Below are 23,838 nucleotides of genomic sequence, written 5' to 3'. Positions count from 1 at the left end.
TTTGTAGTGCATGTCCAATCCCTCGATAATCAAGAGTTTTGTTAACTAAAAGAGGCTATACAAAATAATATTATTGGCAGGTACCTACATTTTGCTTTAAAAATAAAACCTTTACCATAATGAATTCATTAAATTTTTACTTTTTCCCCCGGGCTGCTTTTAGCTCCCATGTGCAAGCTATGTCAAACTTCACATTAAATTTTAATTTGTAGCGTCCAATTCCTGTCCAAAGAGGTATTTCATAAGCAACACAAAGATGTAGAAACAAAAAGAGCAGAGAAGTAAGCGCCCCTCCATTCCCACACCCGCCTGTGCGTTCTCAGTTTGGCTGCAACTCCTCCAAAAGTTTAAGCACAGTTTTCCCTTTGGATGCCCAAGGCAAAACGGACACGTGGGTAATATAAAGGCAGCTCCGAGTTTTAAAACACTTGGGAGGAACATAGTTCATGTTTAACTGAGAAAGATTAGGAAAGTGGCTGGAGCAAGGACGGCAAAGTCTCATCCTGAAACATTCATTCCCTTGTGCCCTTGCTGAGGCTTCAGACACCAAGGGCACACTGAGAAGTTCAGTATGATTCTGTATTTCCACTCTCGTGAAGGCACAAGTAGCGCTCTGAAGACATTTTAGTCACAGACACATTCTGTTTTACTAACAGCTTTTAAACAGTTTTTAAAACATTGTTAAAACTTGCAAATGTTTAGAAATAACGGCAGTTTTAATCCCAAAGCTCTCATTTTCGGTTTCTCTTTACGGATCTGAGCATTCGACAGCGCTTATCTGGGATTCCCATATGGCAGGGATACATGAAGATGGACAGAATTTATTGCTGCTTCCAAACTAGATCCCCCACTGCCGGTTTGCTCCCGCCTGGCTGCTGTCCCGCTATCACACGGGTCATTTCTGAAGCAGCTGCACCACTCTTCTCCTGGCTGGAATAGTGTGACCCTGGACTTGGAGGGAAATGACAAGTTACTTCAGCTGTGATGATGACTTGTGATGATGACTACAGGGAGAAGTAGAGGGAACGGCCATGGAAGATGACCTGAAGGCTCTCTTTTGGTCACTTTCTCTGTAGTTGTGGGGATCCCCACTGTTTCTTTCACCAGCAGGTGAGCATACAGAGATGCTGAGAAAGCTGGAGGCCAGGAAGATCTCCCCACAGATGGTTCTGCTACTGTGGGCAACCATTCCCTCACTTGAGCCTCAATTACCACAGCAATAAAATGGGGCAAGCCAAGGACTGTCCTTACGCCTCTGGTACCTGCCACCCGCACACCCACCACCCCGCGGCAGTGCCAGGAGTGGGGTGGGGAGACAGGAGTCCTCTCCACAGGCTGCTTTGGAAGAATCCCCTCCTGCCTGGATCTGAGAAGTTGGGGAGCGCTCAGCATGCGGCTGCTAGAAACCCAGGCTCCCAGCCACGCCCTCCTGCCCTCCTGCTTTCCAGCTCGCCCTCCCGGGGCGCTCGCCGCCGTTTGCCCCCCCTCCCCCGTTCCCCTTCCCTGCGCTAACGACACACAGTTCCAGGGCGACTGGCACGGGTCCAGGCGACTAGCAGTCCGCTCCGGAGGAGGGCGCCGTCTGGGGACGCCCCTGGCGGACTGCTAGGCGCTTCCCTCTTCTCCCGGGACCCGCCCCTCGCTGGGGAGCTGCGCGGCTGTGCTTGGTCCCCTCTGCAAGCCCCAGGTGCCTGGAGCCCAGCACGCAGCCCTGCCTGGCTGCTCCCGCGGTGTCTTCTGTCCCCATTGCTCTTGGCCTGCGGAGTGTGGTCAGCCCCAGCTCCTCGAATGCAAGCATCACCCAGAGGTAAGCGGAAGGGCTGGAGGAAGGACGCGCAGTGGGTGAGTAGAGATTGCACAGACAGAATAGCCCTGAGTGAAGAAGGGCACTGGTGGGAAGCTGAGAAGTTCTAGGGTATGGGGATGAGAAAACACAAAGACGGTGGGTCACAACCAGATGGACGATAGAATCCACCCCAGTTACTGCCCTCATCTGCTCCTCCAGTTTCGCACCACCTCGATCCCAACAAGACTTTAAGAAATGTTCTCTGGGTTGAAATGAGGGAGGGGAGGTTTTCCCACCAGCTTCTTTCATCTAGTTTCAGAAGAACTAGCCCTGCTTTCTGTATGCTTGTCGTCGTCTCCACAAGGTCCCCTGCCCCATCCAAAGCTGAAGAGTTTGAACATTTTCACACAGAAAAGTGAAGAGTGCTGTATTCGCGCTATGGATTGCTAGGCAGCACTTAAAAAGCATACATCAGAGTTGTGAAGATGTGCGTGCTCATACTTAGATCTCCGAAATAGGATGGCTAATGAGCACAGCAGGATGCTAGGTGCACCCCCTTCGTGGTGCCGTTCAGAGGCTTATTTTAAAACACCTCTCCCTTTTAAAAGTGCGGAGGTGTGTGCAGATCCAGGAGCTGTCTTTGAGAGGTGGAAAAGGCAGACTATTTGGCTTGAGGGTTAATGTGGAAATGTTTACTTGCCTGTAACTTCCAATACCTAAAAATCATGAAACAAAGTTGAAAAATACAAACAATTGTTAACGTAGAATGTTGCTATCTTGAATGTTTCCCCTTCTTGCTCTTTCTTGTGTTTCTAGGTTGTTTTTCTCAAATGCAAAAAAATTAATTATGACTGTGCACACACGGTGATAATGAAATCTACACGGTGCTGTGAGATGTTGCAACATCCTTGCATCACACCTGGTGTTCTCCAGTTCTAGGAGTCACTAGGGAGACAGAGCTGATCCGAGAAGCCCACTTCCTGATGGTTCAGGGCTGCAAAGCCACACTTGAGATGCCGATACTGGAAAATTAGGCTACATTTAATAATCTGGTAGTTATGGGCTCAAAGTTGAGTGTAAACCTTTATCCATTCCTGCAAGACAAATCTGTCTTCTTCCCTTCCCTCGCATGGTTGCTGCTCTGCATGCTTAGCTGACTCTGGGACTGGGGACAGGAGGTCAGGGGGAGTACAGGTTTTTATGGGAATCTTAACGTTTCTCCTGTTCTCTATTCAACAGAGTAGGAAGAATGAGTCACTATTTTCTTGCCAGAGAAAGGCCCATTTCTTTCTAGTTATGAGAGATACTTACCTAATTTGGTTACCCACTTGGGGGAGAAAAAGTTAAGACAATTCTCAGCTAGATTATGTGTGGTAGCTACCATGGGGGAAGATGCGAAGCTATCATCTGATACTGTTTACTTGTCCCCTTCTAAACATCATGCAGCGGTTACCTTTACATATACTTTTCTCCCAGTGAAATTGCTAGCCCAGTAAAATTACACACCGGAGAGGAAGTCTGAAATGTGGGAAAACATGATAACATTCCCCACCTCTTTCCTCATCTGACCTGACAAAGTTCAAGGTCAATGCTTGGCATGTCTTATGTATCAGAGAGATGGGCTACTTGAGAAAAACATACGGTGCAAAGACAAATACAAGAGGGGTCGAGTTGTTATGTGATGTGAAAGCGTGTATTCAGATTTTTACCAGACGTGAGTATAGTCTGACTCTGCGGTGTTAAACAACCATTGTTCCTTAAAAGGTATAGGACCAATTTTATTTTTCTAATGTTGCTAGGAGTAGAGTCATTGCTATTCATTTTTTCCTAACTCCACGTAATAATAATCACAAAGGTTACTCCATTCTGTTTCTTAACCCTCCATCAAATGCAATGGGCACCCTACATTCTTTTTCCTCATTCATTGTTCTCTTTTTTTTTAATTTTTAATTTTTAAACTTATATAGACAGTAGTCTCTGTATCTTCCTGGATCTCAATAATCCCACTGAGCTTGCTGCAACCACCAGCCACCTGCTTCAACCCTCTTCCTAACCCTAGCTCATTTAATTGGTCACTTCCTAATTGCTGACTCTTTCTTTGCACTACAGTTAATGATTCTTTCTAAAGACCATAAGGCATTTTGCCAACAGTTGGCATTTAGTTGGAAAAGTAGCAATTCCTTAATGGATCTTCTTTCAAAATGAAATCTTGACTTATATTTTCCTAATGAGAAAATGAGCTTTTCTACTATCCCTAGGAACTCCCTAAGTTCTCTTAAAAATTACTTATCCATAAACCAGCCTATCTTGAATAATGCTTCTAATTCTGCATCTAATCTGCATTTTCTTCATGTGTAAAAAGTCCAAGGGGAAAAAGTATCAAAACAAAAGGTCAACAAGTGTCAACAACTGAAAAATAACAAATGCTAAGGGAATATTGTACCTGTCAAAATAGTAGAAACAAGATTTATTCTTTTCATGCTGGATATGCCAGGTACTTTGTTAATTGCTGCACTTCTATTGCTTTTCTACTTATATCTATAAATCATATTTGTCCAGAGCATGACTTTTTTTGAGCTGTAGAACTGAGCTGAATTTTAAAATCTTCTTTTATAAATCCTGGCTCTTCACCCTGTCTCAGAAGTTCCAAAGATCCCTCCCTGGCTAGGGTTTCCACATAGCAACAATTTCTTCGTCTGATTTCAAGTGCGTTTTTTTAGATTAAGCCAGTGCTGCCATTGTCCTCATAATGCCTGAATGTCCTGTACCTGGTCCGGTTTGGTTCATTGTGTGAACTTCTTGGCACTTAAAGGCATTCCAGCTTGTGACTCCTGGAGGAGGCACTGTTATGTCCCCGTTTCAGTGGCCAGAGGCTATGTAACTGTTTCAAGGCCATGATCATGCAATTCTTAGGACTGAAACCCAGGCATTGCCTCTGCTTAATAGGTTCCAGTATGGCAAGAGTCTTTGCACTTACGTTTTTTAAAGGAATCAATGAATAAATGTACATTTCAAAGGCACTCTTATCTCTTAGCTATATAGCTTAATTTGAACTTTAGGATGATTATCAGTTGCTGAATATATGTACACCATAAAAGCACTTTATTTATTGTGTTAAATATGTATATACATTTGTGTACTCAGTACATAAAGATAAGAGCCAGGGCTAGCGGTAAACAAACCTGTACTCTCCAAATTATTGAGAGCTGAGGTAGCTAATGGGAACTGAAGGTCAGCCTAAGCTTTATAAGAGGATATGCCTCCAAACAGACAAAACTTACAAATGCCACATTCTGATACAACATACCAGTCACATAATATGAATATTCATGTCTATATATGCTATATATTTACAAAGAGTTAAATGCATGTGGATCACATTTAACTCTCCTTTGGGATAAAGACCATTATCATCTCCAAGTTCAAGGAAAAATGTTTGGAAAATGCCTTCTACGAGCTAGTAACATCCAGTCCAGTGTGATACCTTCCAAGGAGCATGGAAAATAAGGCAACTTCATGCTTAGGAGTGAAAATTTTTAAGAATGTTCTTGATCACATGGCAAAAATGTGGAAATATAAAGTTAGTCTACTTTCTTTAAAATATAGAGGTTTGCTAATATTATTTTTATTTTATAGTCACTTAACTGACCTAACCTTAATTTTTTATCTTACTACCTTGGAAAATATTTTGCTTTCCTCCTACTGTTGTAAGCACAGATTGGCTATTGATGACATTCTTCAGTGTGGCTTCCTTCTCCTGTTGGCCCAGCCACTATCATTTCCATTATAATTTTTAAATGGAAATAAAAAAATCTGCTACAGTAATACAAGTTAATGCTTTTGTTACAGTCTACATTGAGTGCATCTGTCACAAACTATATTATAAGGATACCACTTCTTTTTTTTCTTCTTTTCGTAGATACCAGCTGACTCTCCAGAACCTATACTGACAAAGATGAATGTTTCTTCCAGCATACTGTAACTAGAGTGTCCAGATCAGTGTAGACTTGACCATGGGAGCCAACACTTCAAGCAAAGCCCCAGTGTTTGACGAAAATGAGGATGGTAAGAAATGTGCTGTACGCAAAAACGGAATTTTGTGAAATGCAAATATAAGCGTGTGGCTTCACAAGTGAGTATAAGCAGGTTTCTAAGGATAGAGGGAGAATGAATGGAAGGATGAAGCTACTTGCTAATATCTGGAATGCATTGTTTATTTTTATGATGCCTTTGGTAACTTTCTTAATCACTACCATATAGTCTCTTCCCTGTTCCAAAGAGAGCTGTGGCCTATGGTAGATATTTAGATGATTCATGTGTTTCACTTACTGTTTCTTTGACTGTTGAAGTTAATCCTATTGTTTGCTGTGGAATATTAGTTAAGTGTGTGTTACATTTGTTTATGCGGTTAAATATTTGTTTAATGATGCAAACAATGAATGTGTTGCATTCTTTTATGTTGCATTTGTTTAACTCCATGAAGCTGTATTACTTTTCCTACCTAAAACAACTGATTGGTCTAATAAAGTGCTGAATGGTGAAAAGCTAGGCAGGAGAGGGATAGGCATGGTTGTCAGGTAGAGAGAATAAATAAGAAAAAGAAAGGAAAAGGAGGAGAGAAGAATGCCAGGGGCCAGCTAGCCAGCCAAACAGAATAAGAAAGAAAGGAAGGAAGGAAGAAAGAAAGAAAGAAAGAAAGAAAGAAAGAAAGAAAGAAAGAAAGAAAAGATACCCAGGGATAGAAAAAGGTAAAAGCCTAGAGGAAAAGGGTAGATGGGATAATTTAAGAAAAGCTGGCTAGAAACAAACCAAGTTAAGGCCAGGTATTTATAAGAAAGAATAAGTCAGCCAAGCGTTGGTGGCGCATGCCTTTAATCCCAGCACTCAGGAGGCAGAGGCAGGTGGATCTCTGTGAGTTCGAGGCCAGCCTGGTCTACAGAGCAAGTTCCAGGACAGCCTCCAAAACAATACAGAGAAACAATGTCTTGAAAAAAAACAACAAAAAAAGAAAGAATAAGTCTCCGTGCATTTATTTGGGGCTGGGTCGTGGGCTCCTAAAGAGTAAAGAGTGAAAAAGACCAACTACACAAGTTTTTATAGGAAAAAAAACACATGGATGATAATGATTCCTTATAATGTTATAGAATTGAGTTCTAAAGAGTAGATGCCTTGTGAATGTATAACTGTCACGCTTTTGCATCCTCAGCAACTTGTGATGGGTGGCACAGTGAGAATAACCAGTTTCATTGAGGAAAAGGGAAACATTAAAGGCTATCCAGGGTTAATTAGGCAAGAATTACAAGCATGAGTCCTTCTTCTCCATCAGTTTCCAGCAGTGGCATATGGGGATGGGGACCTGGGCCTTGCTATATCTTGTTTTCTTTCCAAGAGACTGCACTTAACTTTCTTTATCAATTTATCTTTTTATGTGCTAGTTTGAAAGTAATTTCCCCCATAAGTACATAGGGAGTGGCCCTATTAGGAGGTGTGGCCTTGTTGGAGTAGGTGTGGCCTTATAGGAGACAGTGTGTCACTGTGGAGGTGGACTTTGAGGTCTCCTGTATGTTAAAGTCACATCCAGTGAGACAGTGTTGCCTGCACAAGACGTAAAACTCTCATCTACCTTCCAACACCATGTCTGCCTGCATGTTGCCATGTCCCACCATGATGGTGATGGACTAGACTGAACCTCTGAACTGTAAGCCAACCCAATTAAATTTTCCTTTATAAGAGTTTTTGTGGTGATGGTGTCTCTTCACATCAATAGAACATTGACTAAGACACTTTATAAGATCATTAAAATTTGAGGAGGGAATGTGTGTCATTGTGATGAAATTACTTTGTATGTGTGTGATATTCATTTGTATACAGGAATTCATGTGCAGATCTCAATCTCATCTTTATTTTAGATATTTGAGACAGTGTAAAGAGCCTTCCTGCCAGCCTGGTTCCAGAGCCACATCAGTCCCAAATAAACACACATATTAATTATGAAGCTGTTGGCCTTGCTTGTTTCTTACTGACTAGCTCTGACTTAACTATTTATCCCATAATTGTTAATCTAAGTATTTCTCTTACCGGAGAACTTTCTGGGCTTCTTAGCCCTATGGCAGTTACATCTTGACTTCCTGTGTTTCTCCTACCCAGAGTCCTCCTGGACTCCTAGCCCCACCTATCTTGCTTCCCTATTGGCCAACAGTGCTTTATTGACATATACACAGGACTTCCCCAACACGACAGGGTCTCTCGATGAACTTGAAGTTTCTGCTGGACTGATTGGCCAGAAAGCCCCAAGAATCTGCCTGCATCTTCCCATTCCTCAGCCACATTCAGGATTACAGCCTTACTAGGTTTTTACTTGGTGCTGGAGATCTGAACTTCAGTGTTGATATTTGTGTAGCAAGCATTTACCCACTGAGCCACCTCTCCAGCCTCTGTTTGTTTTTCAATTCAGTAAATCCTATGAGGTGCCTTTGGCTCTTTGTGCAGTTGTGGACTGAGCAAAAACTAAGGTAGCATTTGATTCCTGTCAAGCTTCTGTCCAATGGGTAGCAATGGCAATGGCCAATCAAATATCATAGTATCTATGTCATTTTTATATCTGTAATTTGTATAAATAATCAAACTGGCCAGAATCTAGGGCACTAAAATGAGCCAATTTAATTACTTAAAAATATTGCAGAGAAGAATCCTTTAATGTGATGAAAAAAGTATTTAACATTTCCTTTAAGTGGTTTCATATTCCCAGCATATAGAGTTGAGAAGAATATTTAATAGTCTCAGACAATTTTAAGGGTTATTTCTCATAGAAAATGGTTTTGTTCACTTTGAAGACATAAGATGGATGGTTATTAGAAGTCCCTTGAGGTGAGCTCTCCTTGTTAGGATTCATTCTGACACTAGCATTATGTGGTGGCTCATCTGATGTCTAATCTTGAAAGTGTCATGCTTCTCTTTACTCAGGTTGACACTTGATGAAAGAAAATGGGAGATTTGGTAGTGAAGAGAATAAGGTTTTGCTTATCTAGTCCTTGTTTTTGTTTTTACAAAGCAGAGCTTGAATGTTTGCACACATCCTTGGGTTACTGTGCAGATTAAGTAAAATAATGCAAGTAAAACACTAAAATGTTCCTCATAAAGATTTATGGGGATTAATAGCAATATTTACTAGTGGCAGAGTTTTTTAGCATGAGTTCTTAGAAGTTCTTCAGCTTCTTAAAACAAATAGATTAAATGCATCTCAGCAGATGTCACAGTCAATATGGCCTACTGGTGGCAATGTTACTTGAATTGGATTGACAGAATGCAGGATTCAATAGATTCTGCAGAGATCTCTTAAGCAAGTTAGTGGATGCTCAAAATTATGGTCTCTCATTTAGCTTGTCTTTTTTTCCCTTGAGAAGACATTTTCTTTCTTCCTTTCATTTTCTTTTGCAGATCCAAAGTGCCCATTAAAATAACTTAATTTGATCAGAAGACAAGTTTTCCCCACATCTAGGGACTAAATACATATTCTGAGAAAAATTACTAAGGTAGAAAAATGCGATATTTGAAAAGAAAATGAACGCAAATGACCTTTGTTTTTAATATTTATATTGTTGTTTTTTAATCTGCCTTAGTTCTTCTAAGAGCAATGGTTTGATTTTCTTGGTTGTGATAGAATTGCTTATTTCTTCAGTTTGTTTTCTTCAACCAATATTTAAAAGTTGAAAAGTATGCAGTGCAACAAGAGAGCAGTGTCCTGCCATGGTCCTGGGTAGTGATGTGTCTCCCGGCACACAGAGAACATAGAAGTGAAAAGTTGGTTTAGTTAAGTCAAGAGACAGCTGTCTTCTGCAGCTAAGCGAAAAAAAATTAGCCTTAGGTTAAAACGTTTCTCCAAAGAGTTCATCAGTGCCCTGAGTTTGCAAAGAAAGCTCAATTATTGCATTCTTCTTTGGACTTGGTGAAAACTCAGTGTTCTTTCATTTGGCAATACTCATCTCCTAGGATATGTGGCTATTTCCAGTTTCCAACATCTTCTTCAGTGACAGAGGCAATGGGGATTCTTCAAAATGTTGGGCCAAGAAAACTGGCCACAGATTTGCAATCCAAAAGAAATAGGAGGATTACTAAACTGACTCCAGCTCAGAAAGACTTTAGAAACTGCTGGTATTTAAACATCCATTCACTGTATGTTTCCATCCAAGAGTGTAGGTCAATGAATTCCAGATTTTCTCCTACAGACTGTAGTAGAGCAATAGTACTTACGTTATATGTATTATTTTAGATTGGAATGACCAGGAAAGTTAAAGGAAATCTCCGTCTCTGAGGATTGGCTTATGTAAATACTTTATGTCATCTTGGGCAGCCTAACATTCAGTCAGTTCCTTTGTCATAAATAACCTCAGGTCCAGCTGCTTGTGCAAACATTTTTAATTTGGAAGTGTTTAATTTCTCCACAAACTGGCGTTGGAATATTGAAGGGGCAAAAGCTAGAGCCAGGAAAGCCAGCCTCAGAGTTTGAGCTTTCACTTCACACTTGAGTGTTGCAGGCAGTCAGTTACAAACACATCCAGGAGAATTTATTCAAAGTTGGGAAGGTAGCACCTTGCCTGCAGTGGTCCATGATCTTACTAGTATTAAAAAACAAAGATTCAGAAATGACCTACAGTATTAAAATCCCAGTCTTCTTGAGATTTTTCTGATACATTTCAGAATTGAAATATTACCTTTATGGAAACTTTTAAATACTCTGTGGTACAACATATTTGTGGGTTACAGTTTAGGCAACGAATGAGAGGTTGTCTTGAAAACATCCTTTCTAGCCATTTCCCCTTCTGGTTGAATGGGAACAGATTTTATGTGAAATATTCTTAATACGATTTGTAGAAGCATAATAGGATTTTCATATTACATATGAAGAGTGATTATTATTCCCCAAATCCTCTTCATAAATTCCTCATTGCAGTGTGATTCATGCTTATTGAGGTTAATGAGGAAAACACACAATAGCTTAGCTTAATTCTGAGATGTTGGGTATCTCTGTTTGAAGGAACAGCTGGATTTGTTTAATTTTAATCTTTTTTATGATTAAGTTACTATCAAGAATATTTTATGAACAAATGAAAGTGAAGTAGTTGTTGATGATAGCCCCTTTTATCATACCCAAGACTAGATTTTTTAAAAAAATATTTTCATCTTATAACTTTAACTAAGGTTTTAGGAAAAAAGTCTTACCTCCAAGAATTCCAAAAAACTATGCCCAAACATCATCCTAAGATATCAACCAAAGTGATGACTACCTGTGCAAACTAGAGAGATACTTAACCATGGTGTATTGAGAAAAGTAACATATAACAAGTCCAATGACTCTGTTTGTCTTTGACGTACTGATATGAGTTTTAGGTATAAGAGGAGAAAGGATTGGGATGAGGGTGTCAGAGGTATGTGTAATTAAATAGTGTTGGTTAATTTGCCTGGTTGATCATAAGGATGGTGGTTGGAAGTTTCTAACTGTGTTACTACTTGAGTGGAGCAGTTTGGTCCCCATGAAGTGATTACATGTGCTCCAGGTTGCAATCTCATTGGTTGCACAGATACTCTTTGGTAGGTGCTTGAGGGTGCATTCAGTCTGAAGTCACAATGCTGTATATCAGCCAGTATGGTTTCTAGAATCAGTGCCAAACCAGAGAGGGCCAGGGGGAGTTAGTTAGGCTCAGAGACCAATCCCCTCATTTAGAACTTTATTGGTGTAAAAACTGAATCTGTAAGCCTGGGCCGGTATGCCAATGGTGTTCAACGAGAATGCATATGAAGACCTTCCTGAAAAGTCAAGTCTTCCTGTTTCACTTGCACATGTAGTGCTAATTACAGTGACAGCTATTAACCTTCAGTTTATAGATTATATATAGTGATCCCAACTATGTTGGGCCATACAACCATTCCTGGGAGTTATGTGTGGAAACATAAGCAGTAAGAAGCCAATAATAGACTACTACACTTATGAGACATGATAGTAAACACAATATAGATAACACATAAACACTGGAAAATTCAAGGTTATAGATTTGGAATTTAACTGCCTGACTCAGACTTTAGTTTTCCTTTTTAACCTACCTTTGTCTCCTCCCTGGAGACACGTTTTCAGTAAAACCAATAAAATTAAGTTCATTTGTGTTTTTAAATTAGTTTGTGAAACTAATTTAGCACAGGGATTGGAAAAGTACTCTGTAATGACCAAATGGTAAATATTTTATGCTTTGTAGGCAACATGGACAGCCTCAGTCACATACCAATCGTTGATAGGTAGCATGACAGATAAAGCTCCATGCCAATACAACTTTTCAGAGTGTGAAATTTGAATTTCCAAATATTTTCAGTTGTCTTCAGATATGGTTCTTTGATTTTTTTCAGTCAATTAAGATGCAAAAGTGATTGTTAACTCATGAAATGTGTGAAAATAGATGATAGTTCAGGGACTATACTGTGTAAATTTTTGTTCTCCAATAACTTGCAGTTATTTAGTACACACCCTTAAATCCTGTGGATTTAAGAGATGGGGAAAAGTGGCCAGAATTTGTTCTTTGACGATAATTCAGCCTTCGGTTACTCTCTTTTACTTCACCCCTGAGAACTAGTGAATTACTTTGAATAATAATCTAGTGTTTGGAAAGATAATATGAACAAATTTGGAAGATGATTAGGTAGATAGATGATAGACAGACAGATAGGTGGGTGGATGGGCAAGGGAAAGAGAGAGAGAGAGAGAGAGAGAGAGAGAGAGAGAGAGAGAGAGAGAGAGAGAGACAGAGACAGAGAGAGAGAGAGAGAGAGAGAGAGAGAGAGAGAGAGAGAGAGAGAGAGAGAGAGAGAGAGAGAGAGAGAGAGAGAGAGAGGAGTTCGGCGATTCCGCAGTCTGGATTCAAGTAAATAATTACAACCTGAATTGCATTTAAAATACGACTAAAGCATAATTTGCTTCCCAATAGGAATATCGATTCAGTTGAAGGACGTCCAATAGTTGGAGATATAAATCATTCATTTTGCTTCATTGTCCTACTTTGTGGTTTCTTCTAGAGTTTCAACATACTTCTCATTTCCAAATAAATTTATGAATTGGGGCCCAGACAGCAGGACACGAAGAAGTGTCCTTTGCTTCGTCTTGGCCCCAGTTATTGGTCACAGCAAATCCCCGCCCTCCTGGGGTGTCATGTCTCATAAAAGGAAGTGCTGACAGTGCACTCAGTGGCAGACGTTTGCCCTGGAGTCCACTTCTCTGGAGAAATTCCATCATTTTTTAAAGGTCTTTCCAGACTCCCAATGCCTTAACCATTTGTTGCCACTTTTGTCTGGGATGTTGCTGGATTGACTATGGTGGACAAAATCAGTTTTTATTACAGGATTGTAAGTGATAGGCCTGAGAGAGTCTCTTTGCCCATAACCAGTATCGAGCTGTCAGAGAACCGTTGTTCCCACACACGTCTATGGACGATTGCCAAGCTGACCAGGTTTTTGTTTGTCTGTGGTAAAAATGAGGAAATTAGGATAAGGTAATAGATTTCTCACCAAGCTAAACCCATTAGAATTTTAATTCTGTTTAGGTCTGTATGCTGGGTTTGTAGTCTTTGAAGTTTGTGAAAATTGAAATTATTTTTCATAGTTAGAACATAAATAAGCAATTCTCTCCAATTGTTTTTTCAATTGTAAAAGGAAGCAGATAATAGTGTCTGCCTCCTGTAGATTTCTGTGTAGTGTAAAGTGTTTGACTAGTGTCAGGTACATAATAAATGTTACTAATTTTCATCATAATTATTAGAGTTATAGCTTTCAGTGCCTTTACTGGGTAAATAAAAAAATAAGTCACTCAGTGTTGGATTCCCTTTTATCCCTTGGGCTTTTTTTTAGGAAGGAAGAGACATAGAAGGTTTTCTGATCTATGAAATTCAAAGTTGTATCAGAAGGTTTATGTATAACTGTTACAAATTTACTTAGGGAATTGAGGTTATATAAAATGATCTGTTTCCATTAGGACCATTGTTATTACATAAGTGCATCATGATGGTGCCAGTACTGACATAATGACTGGAGATGGAGTTTAGAGAAATTTCGGAAACCTTAAAAAACACTGATTTTTTCCATAAAATAATTAAAATTTAGTGCTGTTTTCAATGTGAAATAAGATATAAAAAACAAAAGGAGGAATCCAAATTGTGCTAGCTACTTTTATCAGCCTGACACAGACAAGAGTCACATGTGAATTCTTTGATGAAGGAATTGCTTCCATCAGCTTGTCATTATAAGTAAATCTGTAAGGACATTTTCTTGGTTAATAATTGACATGGGAAGGTACAATACACTGTAGGTGGTGCTACCCTTGGGCAAGTGGTCCTGGGTTGTATAAGAGAGCAAGCTGAGCAAACTGTAGAAAACAAGCCTGTCGATAGTGTCCCTCCACAGCTCTGTTCCCATTTCTGGTTGAGCTCCTGTCTTGACTTCTCTCTATTATTGACTGTTACCTGGAAATGTAAGATGAAACAAACCCTTCCCTCCCAGTCTGATTTTAGTCATTGTTTCACCACAGCAACCAAAAGCAAGTTAGGACACAGCTAGAAGACTAGTGGTGAGTGCAAAATCTAGGCTAGAAATAGAGGCACAGAATTTTATTATTTACAGACTGATGTGTCTTCCTTTAGGAAGAGCAGGGATAGAAAGGGCAAAGATAGTCCCAAATTGAGAAATCGGATAGAGGAGAGCAATCCAACTAAGGAAAGAGCTGAAACAGGCAGATCAGAATGAACAAGTTTTGTCTCAAAATTTAAGAAATGAAAATGTTCAGAGAAATAGGAAGAAGTCCTATATGTTAGATGTTCCTGTGTGGGTGAACGAGTGGACACGTCTATAGGCATGGAAGCAAGGAGGCATCTAGTGCTATATGACATACCGATAGGATCATGCAAGTGTGAGATGACAAGTGGTTAGGTGTGAATGCGAGGTAAGGAAGTGGATACAGCAAATATACATGACGTCTTGAAGAAGTTTGACCTACAAGTAAGCAGAGGACCAGTCAACAGTCAAAGCTGAGTATAGTGATAGATAGAGAAATCCTTCCAGAGGAGTATTAGAGTGTGCTGATACTGATGGGAGTGAGTCTATACAAAGGGAAGGAAGAGGAAAATCAGACTGAGGACCAAGGTTGGCTTCAGCAGTATGAGCTTAGTAGTCACACATGGCCTGGTACTCAAAAAATTGTAACTTTTTTTTAAGTATTACTCTTGAGCTTTGGTTTTCTGTAAGTTCTTGCAAGCTAATGTCTAAGATAATAAGAGTAGTTGATTGGGATAATGGAACTTTCCTTGGAATGAATGCCTTGACTCTTATATATCTTCCTGCTTCCCCTGTTAGGGATAGCGGTTGGCTGCTCATTGGGAACCAAGACATCTACCAGATTCTATCAATAGTAAGGGTTTTTATCCTGATCCAAAGGCAACTGGTGTGTGAGAGCCACTATGACATCCCTAGAAAAGGCATAATAATGGTTCACCACTCCAAGATGGCTATTTATCTGGTGGGTTCCTGTATCTTGGCCCTGTTTCTACATCTAGATACTAAGGAGAGTTCAGAGAAGAAACATAAAAGCCCACTAGAAATAAGTAGCATTTTGGATGTGGGTAGAGACAGCCAATAATCATGGTGTATTTTATCATCAGACCAGATTATAATTTAAACATGCATGGTCTGAACTGAGATTTTAATCTACTGCCTGAAATCAGATGTCTACAGCATAGCCTGAGCCCTCATACAAAATTATCCCTAATTATTTCTGCTATAGATACATCCTCCATGGCAGAGAGATGTGACAAAATTAAATGAACTGACTTGGGGGAATCAGTCTTCAACTTGTTTTGATTTCTGCTCACAAAGAGCTATGAGTAGTTTCATTTCTGAGTGAAATTCATCTTCAGTTCTGCAGTAAGTCACAGTCAGGCCTCATAAACTAGATTATCGCAGATTGGAGGTTCTTCCCTCAAATCAATCATGGAGATACTCTTAGGGTTTTCTTACCTTCCTTTACCCACTTTGATTCTAAGCAGTGTGTCAGTGGCTTTCATCCTGTGTTCCGCTTTATGCTCATCATTCTCTTTAGACTGCTTTCAGTCAACTAAATGCATATGACGCCTGCGACATAACCTACACTTATTTATATAAAATACAGATGCTGCCTTGACAATCTCATTTTCTGCCCAGAGTATAAAATAGAAGGATGACTGTTCAAAAATTACGTGATCACGTGATTGCAGTATTAAAACGAATTTCTGTTTAAGTCTTAAGCTCCTGTGTGTGTCAGTAAATCTGCCTGCTCTCCTCTGGACCTCAGCAAATACTGTAGACATCATATTCTCTACAGGCCCCTATTTTGGGAGATGTGAATACAAAGGTTCATGGACTTTGTGGTGGATGTTCTTAACACATGTGTAACTATGGACTTAAGAGAAAATTTGGTAATTATGAAAGAGTATACCTGAATTACAGAATGCTCAGGAAACAAAATCAAGATCATCATGGCTAAATGAATACATTCAAGACTTTGTAAAGACTGGGTACAGTTATAAGACACAGGTGATATACTTGGGATGATATTATATGTATTTCTGGAACCCTACTTCCACATATATTGTAGCTTATTCAAATTGCCTAGAATTTGTTGATTTGTTGAAACTATAATTTAGTAGTTGTGAAATTTTACAACATAAACATATTACAATCTACCTAAAATAAACATGGTATTAACTGTAAGTGCTAAAATAAGATAAGATCTTTTACATTGCAATGCTGTAATTTAAAAAATGTTTAACCTTGAAAAAACCTTGTTGTAGGAGGAAAGAAATGAGTATCCTGTATAGTTGAGAATTCAAATCATTTACACATGATGCAACAGTATATAAAGGAGTTTGGTTGGTTTATTTACATGATTAGCTATAAATATGAATAATATTTTAGAAATAAGTATAGTCTGTATTTTTTAAATATAATTAACAAGCTCTTAATAAGTTAATGGATGCTTTAATACTATTTCTTTTTCCTCAATATGTTTTATTTAAAATGAAACATGCATGATTCACATATCAATCCCAGCTCCCTCTTCCACCCTTCCTCCCTTGTCCCTCCACCACCCCTCCAGCCCCCCACCCAATCCCCACATCATTCCCCAGGGAGAGTGAGGCCCTCCTTGGGGGGATCTCCAGAGTCTGTTATTTCATCAAGGGAAAGACCTAGGCCCTTCCCCATGTGTCCAGGCTGAGAGAGCACCCCTCCATGTGGAATGGGCTTCATTCGTATGCCATGGTAAACACTGATCTACTACCCAAGGCCCCAGAGATTGCTGAGGCCTCCTCACTGACACTACATTCATGGAGTCTGGATCAGTCCCCTGTTGGCCTCTCAGCCATAAGTCTGGGGTTCAAGAGCTTCTCCTTGTCTGGTCAGCTGTTTTTGTGGGTTTCACCAGCACAGTCTTGACCCCTTTGCTCATTACTCCTCCATCTCTGTCACTGACTTCCAGGAGTTCAGTTCAGTGTTTAGCTGTGGGTATCTGCGTCTGCATCCATCAGTCCCTGGATAAAGGTTCTAGGATGGCATATAAGATAGTCGTCAACTTTGTCATCATCAGGGAGGGGCTATTAATGTAGTCTCTCCACTATTGCTTAGTTTGCCAGTTGGTGTTATCCTTGTAGATCTCTAGAAACCTCACTAATGTCAGCTCTCTCCTCAAACCTATAATGACTCCATCTATTATGGTATCTCTCATCCTGCTCTTCTCTATTCTTACCTCAACTCAACCTTCCTGATCCCCCATGCCTTCTTCTCCCCTCCTCTTCTTCCCCTCTCTTTTTGCTGGTTCCCTCTCCCCTCCCCCCATGTTCCCTATCTGCTCAGGCGGTCTTGCCTCATTCCATTTCTCTGGGGTATCATGCATATCTCTTGGGAACCTCCCTGTTTCCCAGACTCACTGGCACTGGGATTGTAGACTGACACGCCAGTGATCCATGTCTAAAACCCATATATGACTGAATACATACCATGTTTGTTTTTTTGTGACTGGGTTACCGTAACGTGTAGTTTCCCCGCCACCTGCCTGGGCCCTGCCAAGCTGTCTGAATCCCCAAATAACACACAAGACACTATATTAATTATGAATCTGTTGGCCATTTGCTTGGTTTCTTACTTGCTATCTCTGACTTAAGTATTTAACCCATAATTGTTATCCTAAGTATTTCTCTTACTGGAGAAAAGGGTCTGGACCTCTTACTCTGACGGCCTACATCATGTCTGTCTTTGTCTCTTTTTCCCAGAATCCTCCTTGACTCCTAGTCCCACCTATCTTGCTTCCTTATTGGCCAACAGTGCTTTATTGACATATACACAGGACTTCTCCATCATCTCCTCTTTCCTGTTTAAATAAAAAGAAAGGTTTTAACTTTAACACAGTCAAATTATATATAAGAGAACAGTTATCAAGTAAGAACTATAGTTATAATATTTGTCCATTAACATTTAGTAAGATTTAAATCTTACTATCTTATCACCTATCCTATCTGTCTGGGTCTAAAGTCGTATATATAACTTATCTTTAATCCTAACTAAGGAAAACTATAATTATAGCTATCTGTCTTCAACTCCATCAAAGACCACGGAAGGATGATATATAAGCACTAGAATTGATAGAGACCTCTCACTACCTGGACAGTCACCTGAAGTTCTTTTGTAACTTTGGGGCATCCATCTTCAGCCCATAGGCCACAGTGTGTCTGGAAGACTTCTCAGCAAAGCAGGAAATTTTAAACTGTCCGTCTGCATTGGCAGCCTGTCGGTCATTTTTCTGTGTCCTGCAGAATGTCTGGCAGACTCTTCCATGAATCAGGAACCCTGTAGGACTGTTTGAGTTCAACAGTCACTTTCCTGTGGGTCCTGCATGTTCAGATTATACAGCAACAGTCAAACAGTCTAGGCAAGAGCATTTCTTGCCCAAATGGCTAACTTGCCATGTTGAAAGAAAACTTCATAAAACGTTTCTTCAATGCCCTTCTTCCTCTCAGACGTAATTGGTGATGCCAGAAGCAGACATTTCTCATTGTCAAGAAAAACCCTAAACCATTTTAAATGTCATTTTCTGAAGGCCTTTGAAAGGTTTGAAGACTATCTATCTTAAATATATTTTTGTAAATCTAGAAAACCTAACTTACCTAAATATAAGTTCTGACTATTTTAAGTAACTATCTTTAATCTGTATAATTATGTATTATGTTTTAAAAGATCAATGTAAACACAATACTTAAACAAGAGAAATATACATATCACAAAATTGACCTTAAATTTGTATCAATAAATGAGGATCCATTCCAATACAAAGTATTAATTTCTATACCATATTCCCTTTTTTCCTTTAGAAAGAGATCGACTGTGATCATTACCATTTATAAGCAACCCTGTATAAATGAAAACAAACATTTAAACAATATTTGGGAATTTGGGCATTGGTCATTGCAAGCTGCTTCCTACTGGATAGGGGAATTGTCCATAGCATGGGGATCATGACAAAACATAGAAACCTGTATAAGTCCTTGTTTTTGTGGTCTGTATGGATGTATCATCACAGCTGTTTCAGATGCTGGATTGCCTGGACATTGCTTCCGAGGGCCTTGCTTCATCCAACCACAGAAGCCTGGAAGGAATCCATAGCTTTCTATTTTCTGTGGAAACATAAACAAAAACTCTTTTTCCAAGTAAACTGTCCTTATATTTAAAGTTAGAAGTCAAAGCAATTTTGAAATGTATAAGTTGGATTAATTCAGCAGCATCTATAACCAAGTATATTTTAGCAGTTGTTCCTTCCTTAGCCACTGAACAACTGAAAAACACAACAGTATACAGTATCCAGACTTTCTGTGTATTTTCCATCTTTACATGGCTTATATTACTCTGTTTCTTTTACTTTTATTTATTTATTTATTTCTCTGAGACAGGTTATCTCTTTGGAAATCTACCTGCCTCTGCCTCTGGAGTGCTGGGGTTAAAGGTGTGAGACACCAATGCCTAGCTACTCTCTTTATTTATGTTTTTTCAGTATCTTGTTACTTTTACTGTCCCAAGTCTACCTATATTTTTAAACACAATATAAACCTTTTCGAGGTTTTACTTCATCTGAATCTGACTTTATTGTAAAACTTTTTTTTCTGGCCACCTGTCTTATATAGGCTAAAGAACATTCCTAAAATGGAAACAGCTGCTCGCTTCCCAACATGGCGGGTGTAAGTTTGCTGCCAGCTCACTGGGAGCTGTGCTCACCACCTAGTTGGAGATGTGGTCACTGCCACTTTCAGCTGCAGGTACACACTCTCAATTGTTAGCAGGGCATCTTAAAAGAATCTTGTAGTTGTTTTGCTGCTTGTGCTAAGTCAGGAAGACTCTCTAGAGTGAGCTGCGTGAGTCCCTGCTTGTCTCTACTAAAACAGAGTCCACCTGAGAAAAATGCTGCTACTAAGAAGCCGTGCTTCTCTCTATTCTGTTGTTTCTAAAATTCCTTTTAAGCTTTTGTCATTCCACGTGGAAATTCATGATCCCACTTCTGACAACTATATGTAATATAGTTTTACCTGCCAACCACCTGGGCCCTGCTGAGCTGTCTGAACCCCCAAATAGGTTACCTCACTCAGGATGGTTTCTTTAGTGCCATCCATTTTCCTGAAAATTTCAAGATTCCATTGTTTTTTTTCCCCTGAGTAGTACTCCATTGTGTAAATGTACCACTTTTTCTCTATCCACTCTTCAGTTGTGGGGCATCTAGGTTGCTTCCAGGTTCTGGCTATTAAAAATAATGCTGCTATAACATAGTGAAACAGACATGCTTGTATGAATGTGCATCTTTTGAGTATATGCCTAAGAGTGGAATTTCTGGGTCTTGTGGTAGACTGATTCCCATTTTCCTGAGGAATCTCCATACTGATTTCCAAAGTGGCTGTACAAGTTTGCACTCCCACCAGCAAAGGACCAGTGTTCTTCCTCCACATCCTCTCCATAAACTGTCATTGATGTTTTTTATATTAGCCATTCTGACAGGTAAAAGATGATATCTCAAGGTTGTTTTGATTTGCATTTCCCTAATGGCTAAGGATGTTGAACACTTTAAGTGTCTCTCAGTCATTTTAAACTTCTCCATTGAGAATTCTCTATTTAGTTCAGTCCCCCACTTTTTAATTGGATTCTTTGGTGTTTTGGAGACTTGCTTTTTGAGTTCTTTGTAAATTTTGGAGATTAGCCCTCTGTCAGATGTGGGGTTAGTGAATATCTTTTCCCATTCTGTGGACTGCCTTTTTATCTTGCTTACTGTGTCCTTTGCCTTACAGAAGCTTCTCAGTTTCAGGAGGTCCCATTTATTGTTGATCTCAGTGTTTGTGCTACTGGTGTTATGTTCAGGAAGCAGTCTCCTGTACCAATTTGTCCATGGGTACCTCCCAATATCTCTTCTAAGAAGTTCCGTGTCGCTGGATTTATGTTGAGGTCTTTGATCCATTTGGACTTAAGTTTCATTCATGGTGATAGACATGGATCTATTTGCAGTCTTCTACACACCAATACCCAGCACCATTTATTGAAGACTCTATCTTTTTTCCATTGTATAATTTTAGATTCTTTGTCAGGTGTTCATAGGTTTGTGGATTAATATCGTGGTGTTGAATTCGATTCCATTGGTCTACCTGTCTATTTTTGTGCCAATACCAAACTGTTTTCAGGACTATAGCTCTATAATAGAGCTTGAAGTTGGGGATGGTGATGCCGCCAGATGTTGCTTTGTTGAGCAGAGTTGTCTTGGCTATCCTGGTTATTTTGTTTTTCCATATAAAGTTGAAAATTGTTCTTTCAAGGTCTGTGAAGAATTGTGCTCAGATTTTGATGGGGGTTGCATTGAATATGTAGATTGCTTTTGGCAAGATTGCCATTTTTACTACATTAATCCTACCTATCCAAGAGCATGGGAGATCTTTCCATTTTCTGGTGTCTTTTTTAATTTCTTTCTTTAAAGACTCAAAGTTCTTGCTACTACTACAGGTATTTTACTTGTTTGGTTAGCGGTACCCCAAGGTATATTATGTTGTTTGTAGCAATTGTAAAGGGTGATGTTCCTCTGATTTCTTTCTCAGCCCTTTTATTATCTGTATATAGTGGGGCTACTGATTTTCTTGAGTTGAACTTGTATCCTACTTCTTCGATGAAGGTGTTTATCAGCTGTAAGGGTTCTCTGGTAGAGTTTTTTGGGTCACTTACGTAAACTATCATATCATCTGCAAATAGCGAAAGTTTTACCTCTTCCTTTCCAATTTGTATCCCCCTTGATCTGCTTTTGTTGTTGTATTGCTCTAGGTAGAACTTCAAGTACAATATTGAAGAAGTATGTGGTGAGAGGCCAGCCTTGTCCTATTCCTGATTTTAGAGGAATTGTCTTGAGTTTATCTCCATTCAGCTTGATGTTGGCTGTTAGTTTACTGTATATAGCTTTTCTTATATTTAAGTATGTTCCTGTTATCCCAGATCTCACCAAGACCTTTATCATGAATGGGTGTTGGATTTTGTCAAAGGCTTTTTCAGCATCTAGTGAGATGATCATGTGATTTTTTTTCTTTCTCAGCTTGTTCATATGGTGGATTACATTGATGGATTTTCATATGTTGAACCATCCCTGCATCCTTGGAATGAAGCCTACTCGATCATGATGGATGAGTTTTCTGATGTGTTCTTGGATTCTATTTGCTAGTATTTTAATGAGTATTTTTGCATCAATGTTTATGATGGATATAGGTCTGAATTTCTCTTCCTTAGTTGTGTCTTTGTGTGGCTTGGGTATCAAGGTTATTGAAGCCTTGTAAAAAGAGTTTGGCAAATACCCTTCTGCTTCTATTGCATGGAATACTTTGAGAAGAATTGGTATAACCTGTTGTTTGAATTTCTGGTAAAATTCTGCACTGAAGACTTCTGGCCCTGGGCTTTGTTTGGTTGTGAGACTTTTGATGACTGCTTCTATTTCCTTAGGTGTTATAGGTCCTTTTATATTGCTTATCTGTTCTTGATTTAATTTTTGTAAGTAATATCTATCCAGAAAATTTTCCATTTCCTTTACATTTTCATATTTTGTGAAGTATAGCTTTTCAAAATGTGACCTGATGATTCTCTGGATTTCCTCACTGTCTGTTATCCTGTCTCCGTTTTCATTTCTGATTTTGTTAATTTGCATGTTCACATTCTGCTGTTTCGTAAGTTTGGATAAAGGTTTGTCTATTTTGTTGATTTTCTCAAAGAACCAACTCTTTGTTACTAGGATTTTGTGGTGCATTGGCTCTTGCCGCTGGAATGGTAGCCACTGTGGCAGACCCCAAGCACAGGCAGGCGGCCTGGATATGGGTCCTGGTTTACCGTGGGTGGAGCAGGAGACTAGGATGTGTTGCCTCTAGCTGCCGGGATGGAGGCCTCAGTGGCAGACCCCAAGCACCATACCATTTCTTAATGATATGAAATGGCATATTTGCTAGGTGTGGTGGCACACGCCTTTAATCCCAGTGCTGGGGAGGCAGAGGCAGGCAGATCTCTGTGATTTTGAAGCCAATCTGGTCTACAAAGCTACACAGAGAAACCATGTCGCAAAAAAGTGAGGGATTTTTTTAGCATTTTAGAAAAGAAAAATATACTTATGTTAAACTGAACAGTTTAAATAGTTTAACTGTACATTTCTGCAGGATTAAGCATAATCACAATGTTGTACAACGACTACCATCACCCATCTCTAGAGCCCTCTTTCTTTACAATAAGAAACTGGATACCCATTAAATAGCTGAGTTCCTTCTGCCTTCTGCCCCTAGTATATCTCTCTACTTCTCTCCTGTGAACCTGGGTATTCTTTAATCACTCCATGGAAGGAGAAATCTTTAAGACTGTCTTTTTGTCTATTTTACTTCACTCAGGTTCATTACTTCAGTGTGTGTCATAATCTCATTATTTTTAGTTGTCAAATAGTATTACACATA

At 39.5% G+C, this 23,838-nt stretch overlaps 1 protein-coding gene across 1 annotated transcript in view; it reads left to right on the top strand.

Annotated features, from left to right (window-relative positions):
* The first annotated feature begins 1,551 nt into the window (after window positions 1–1,551).
* Window positions 1,552–23,838, top strand: part of Stk32a (serine/threonine kinase 32A) — a 118,157-nt gene continuing 95,870 nt past the window's right edge. Inside the window, exons 1-2 of the mRNA XM_005069172.4 lie at window positions 1,552–1,807; window positions 5,706–5,851. Of these exons, the coding sequence (XP_005069229.1) occupies window positions 5,800–5,851 (52 nt within the window). The 5' untranslated portion in view covers window positions 1,552–1,807; window positions 5,706–5,799. The remainder of the gene's footprint in view (window positions 1,808–5,705; window positions 5,852–23,838) is intronic.

The sequence above is a fragment of the Mesocricetus auratus genome, unplaced genomic scaffold (assembly GCF_017639785.1).
Source record: "Mesocricetus auratus isolate SY011 unplaced genomic scaffold, BCM_Maur_2.0 Super-Scaffold_6730, whole genome shotgun sequence".
In the NCBI taxonomy this organism is placed as follows: domain Eukaryota; kingdom Metazoa; phylum Chordata; class Mammalia; order Rodentia; family Cricetidae; genus Mesocricetus; species Mesocricetus auratus.
The sequence above is the reverse complement of the archived record's forward strand: the minus strand, read 5'-3'. Positions and strand labels throughout refer to the sequence as shown.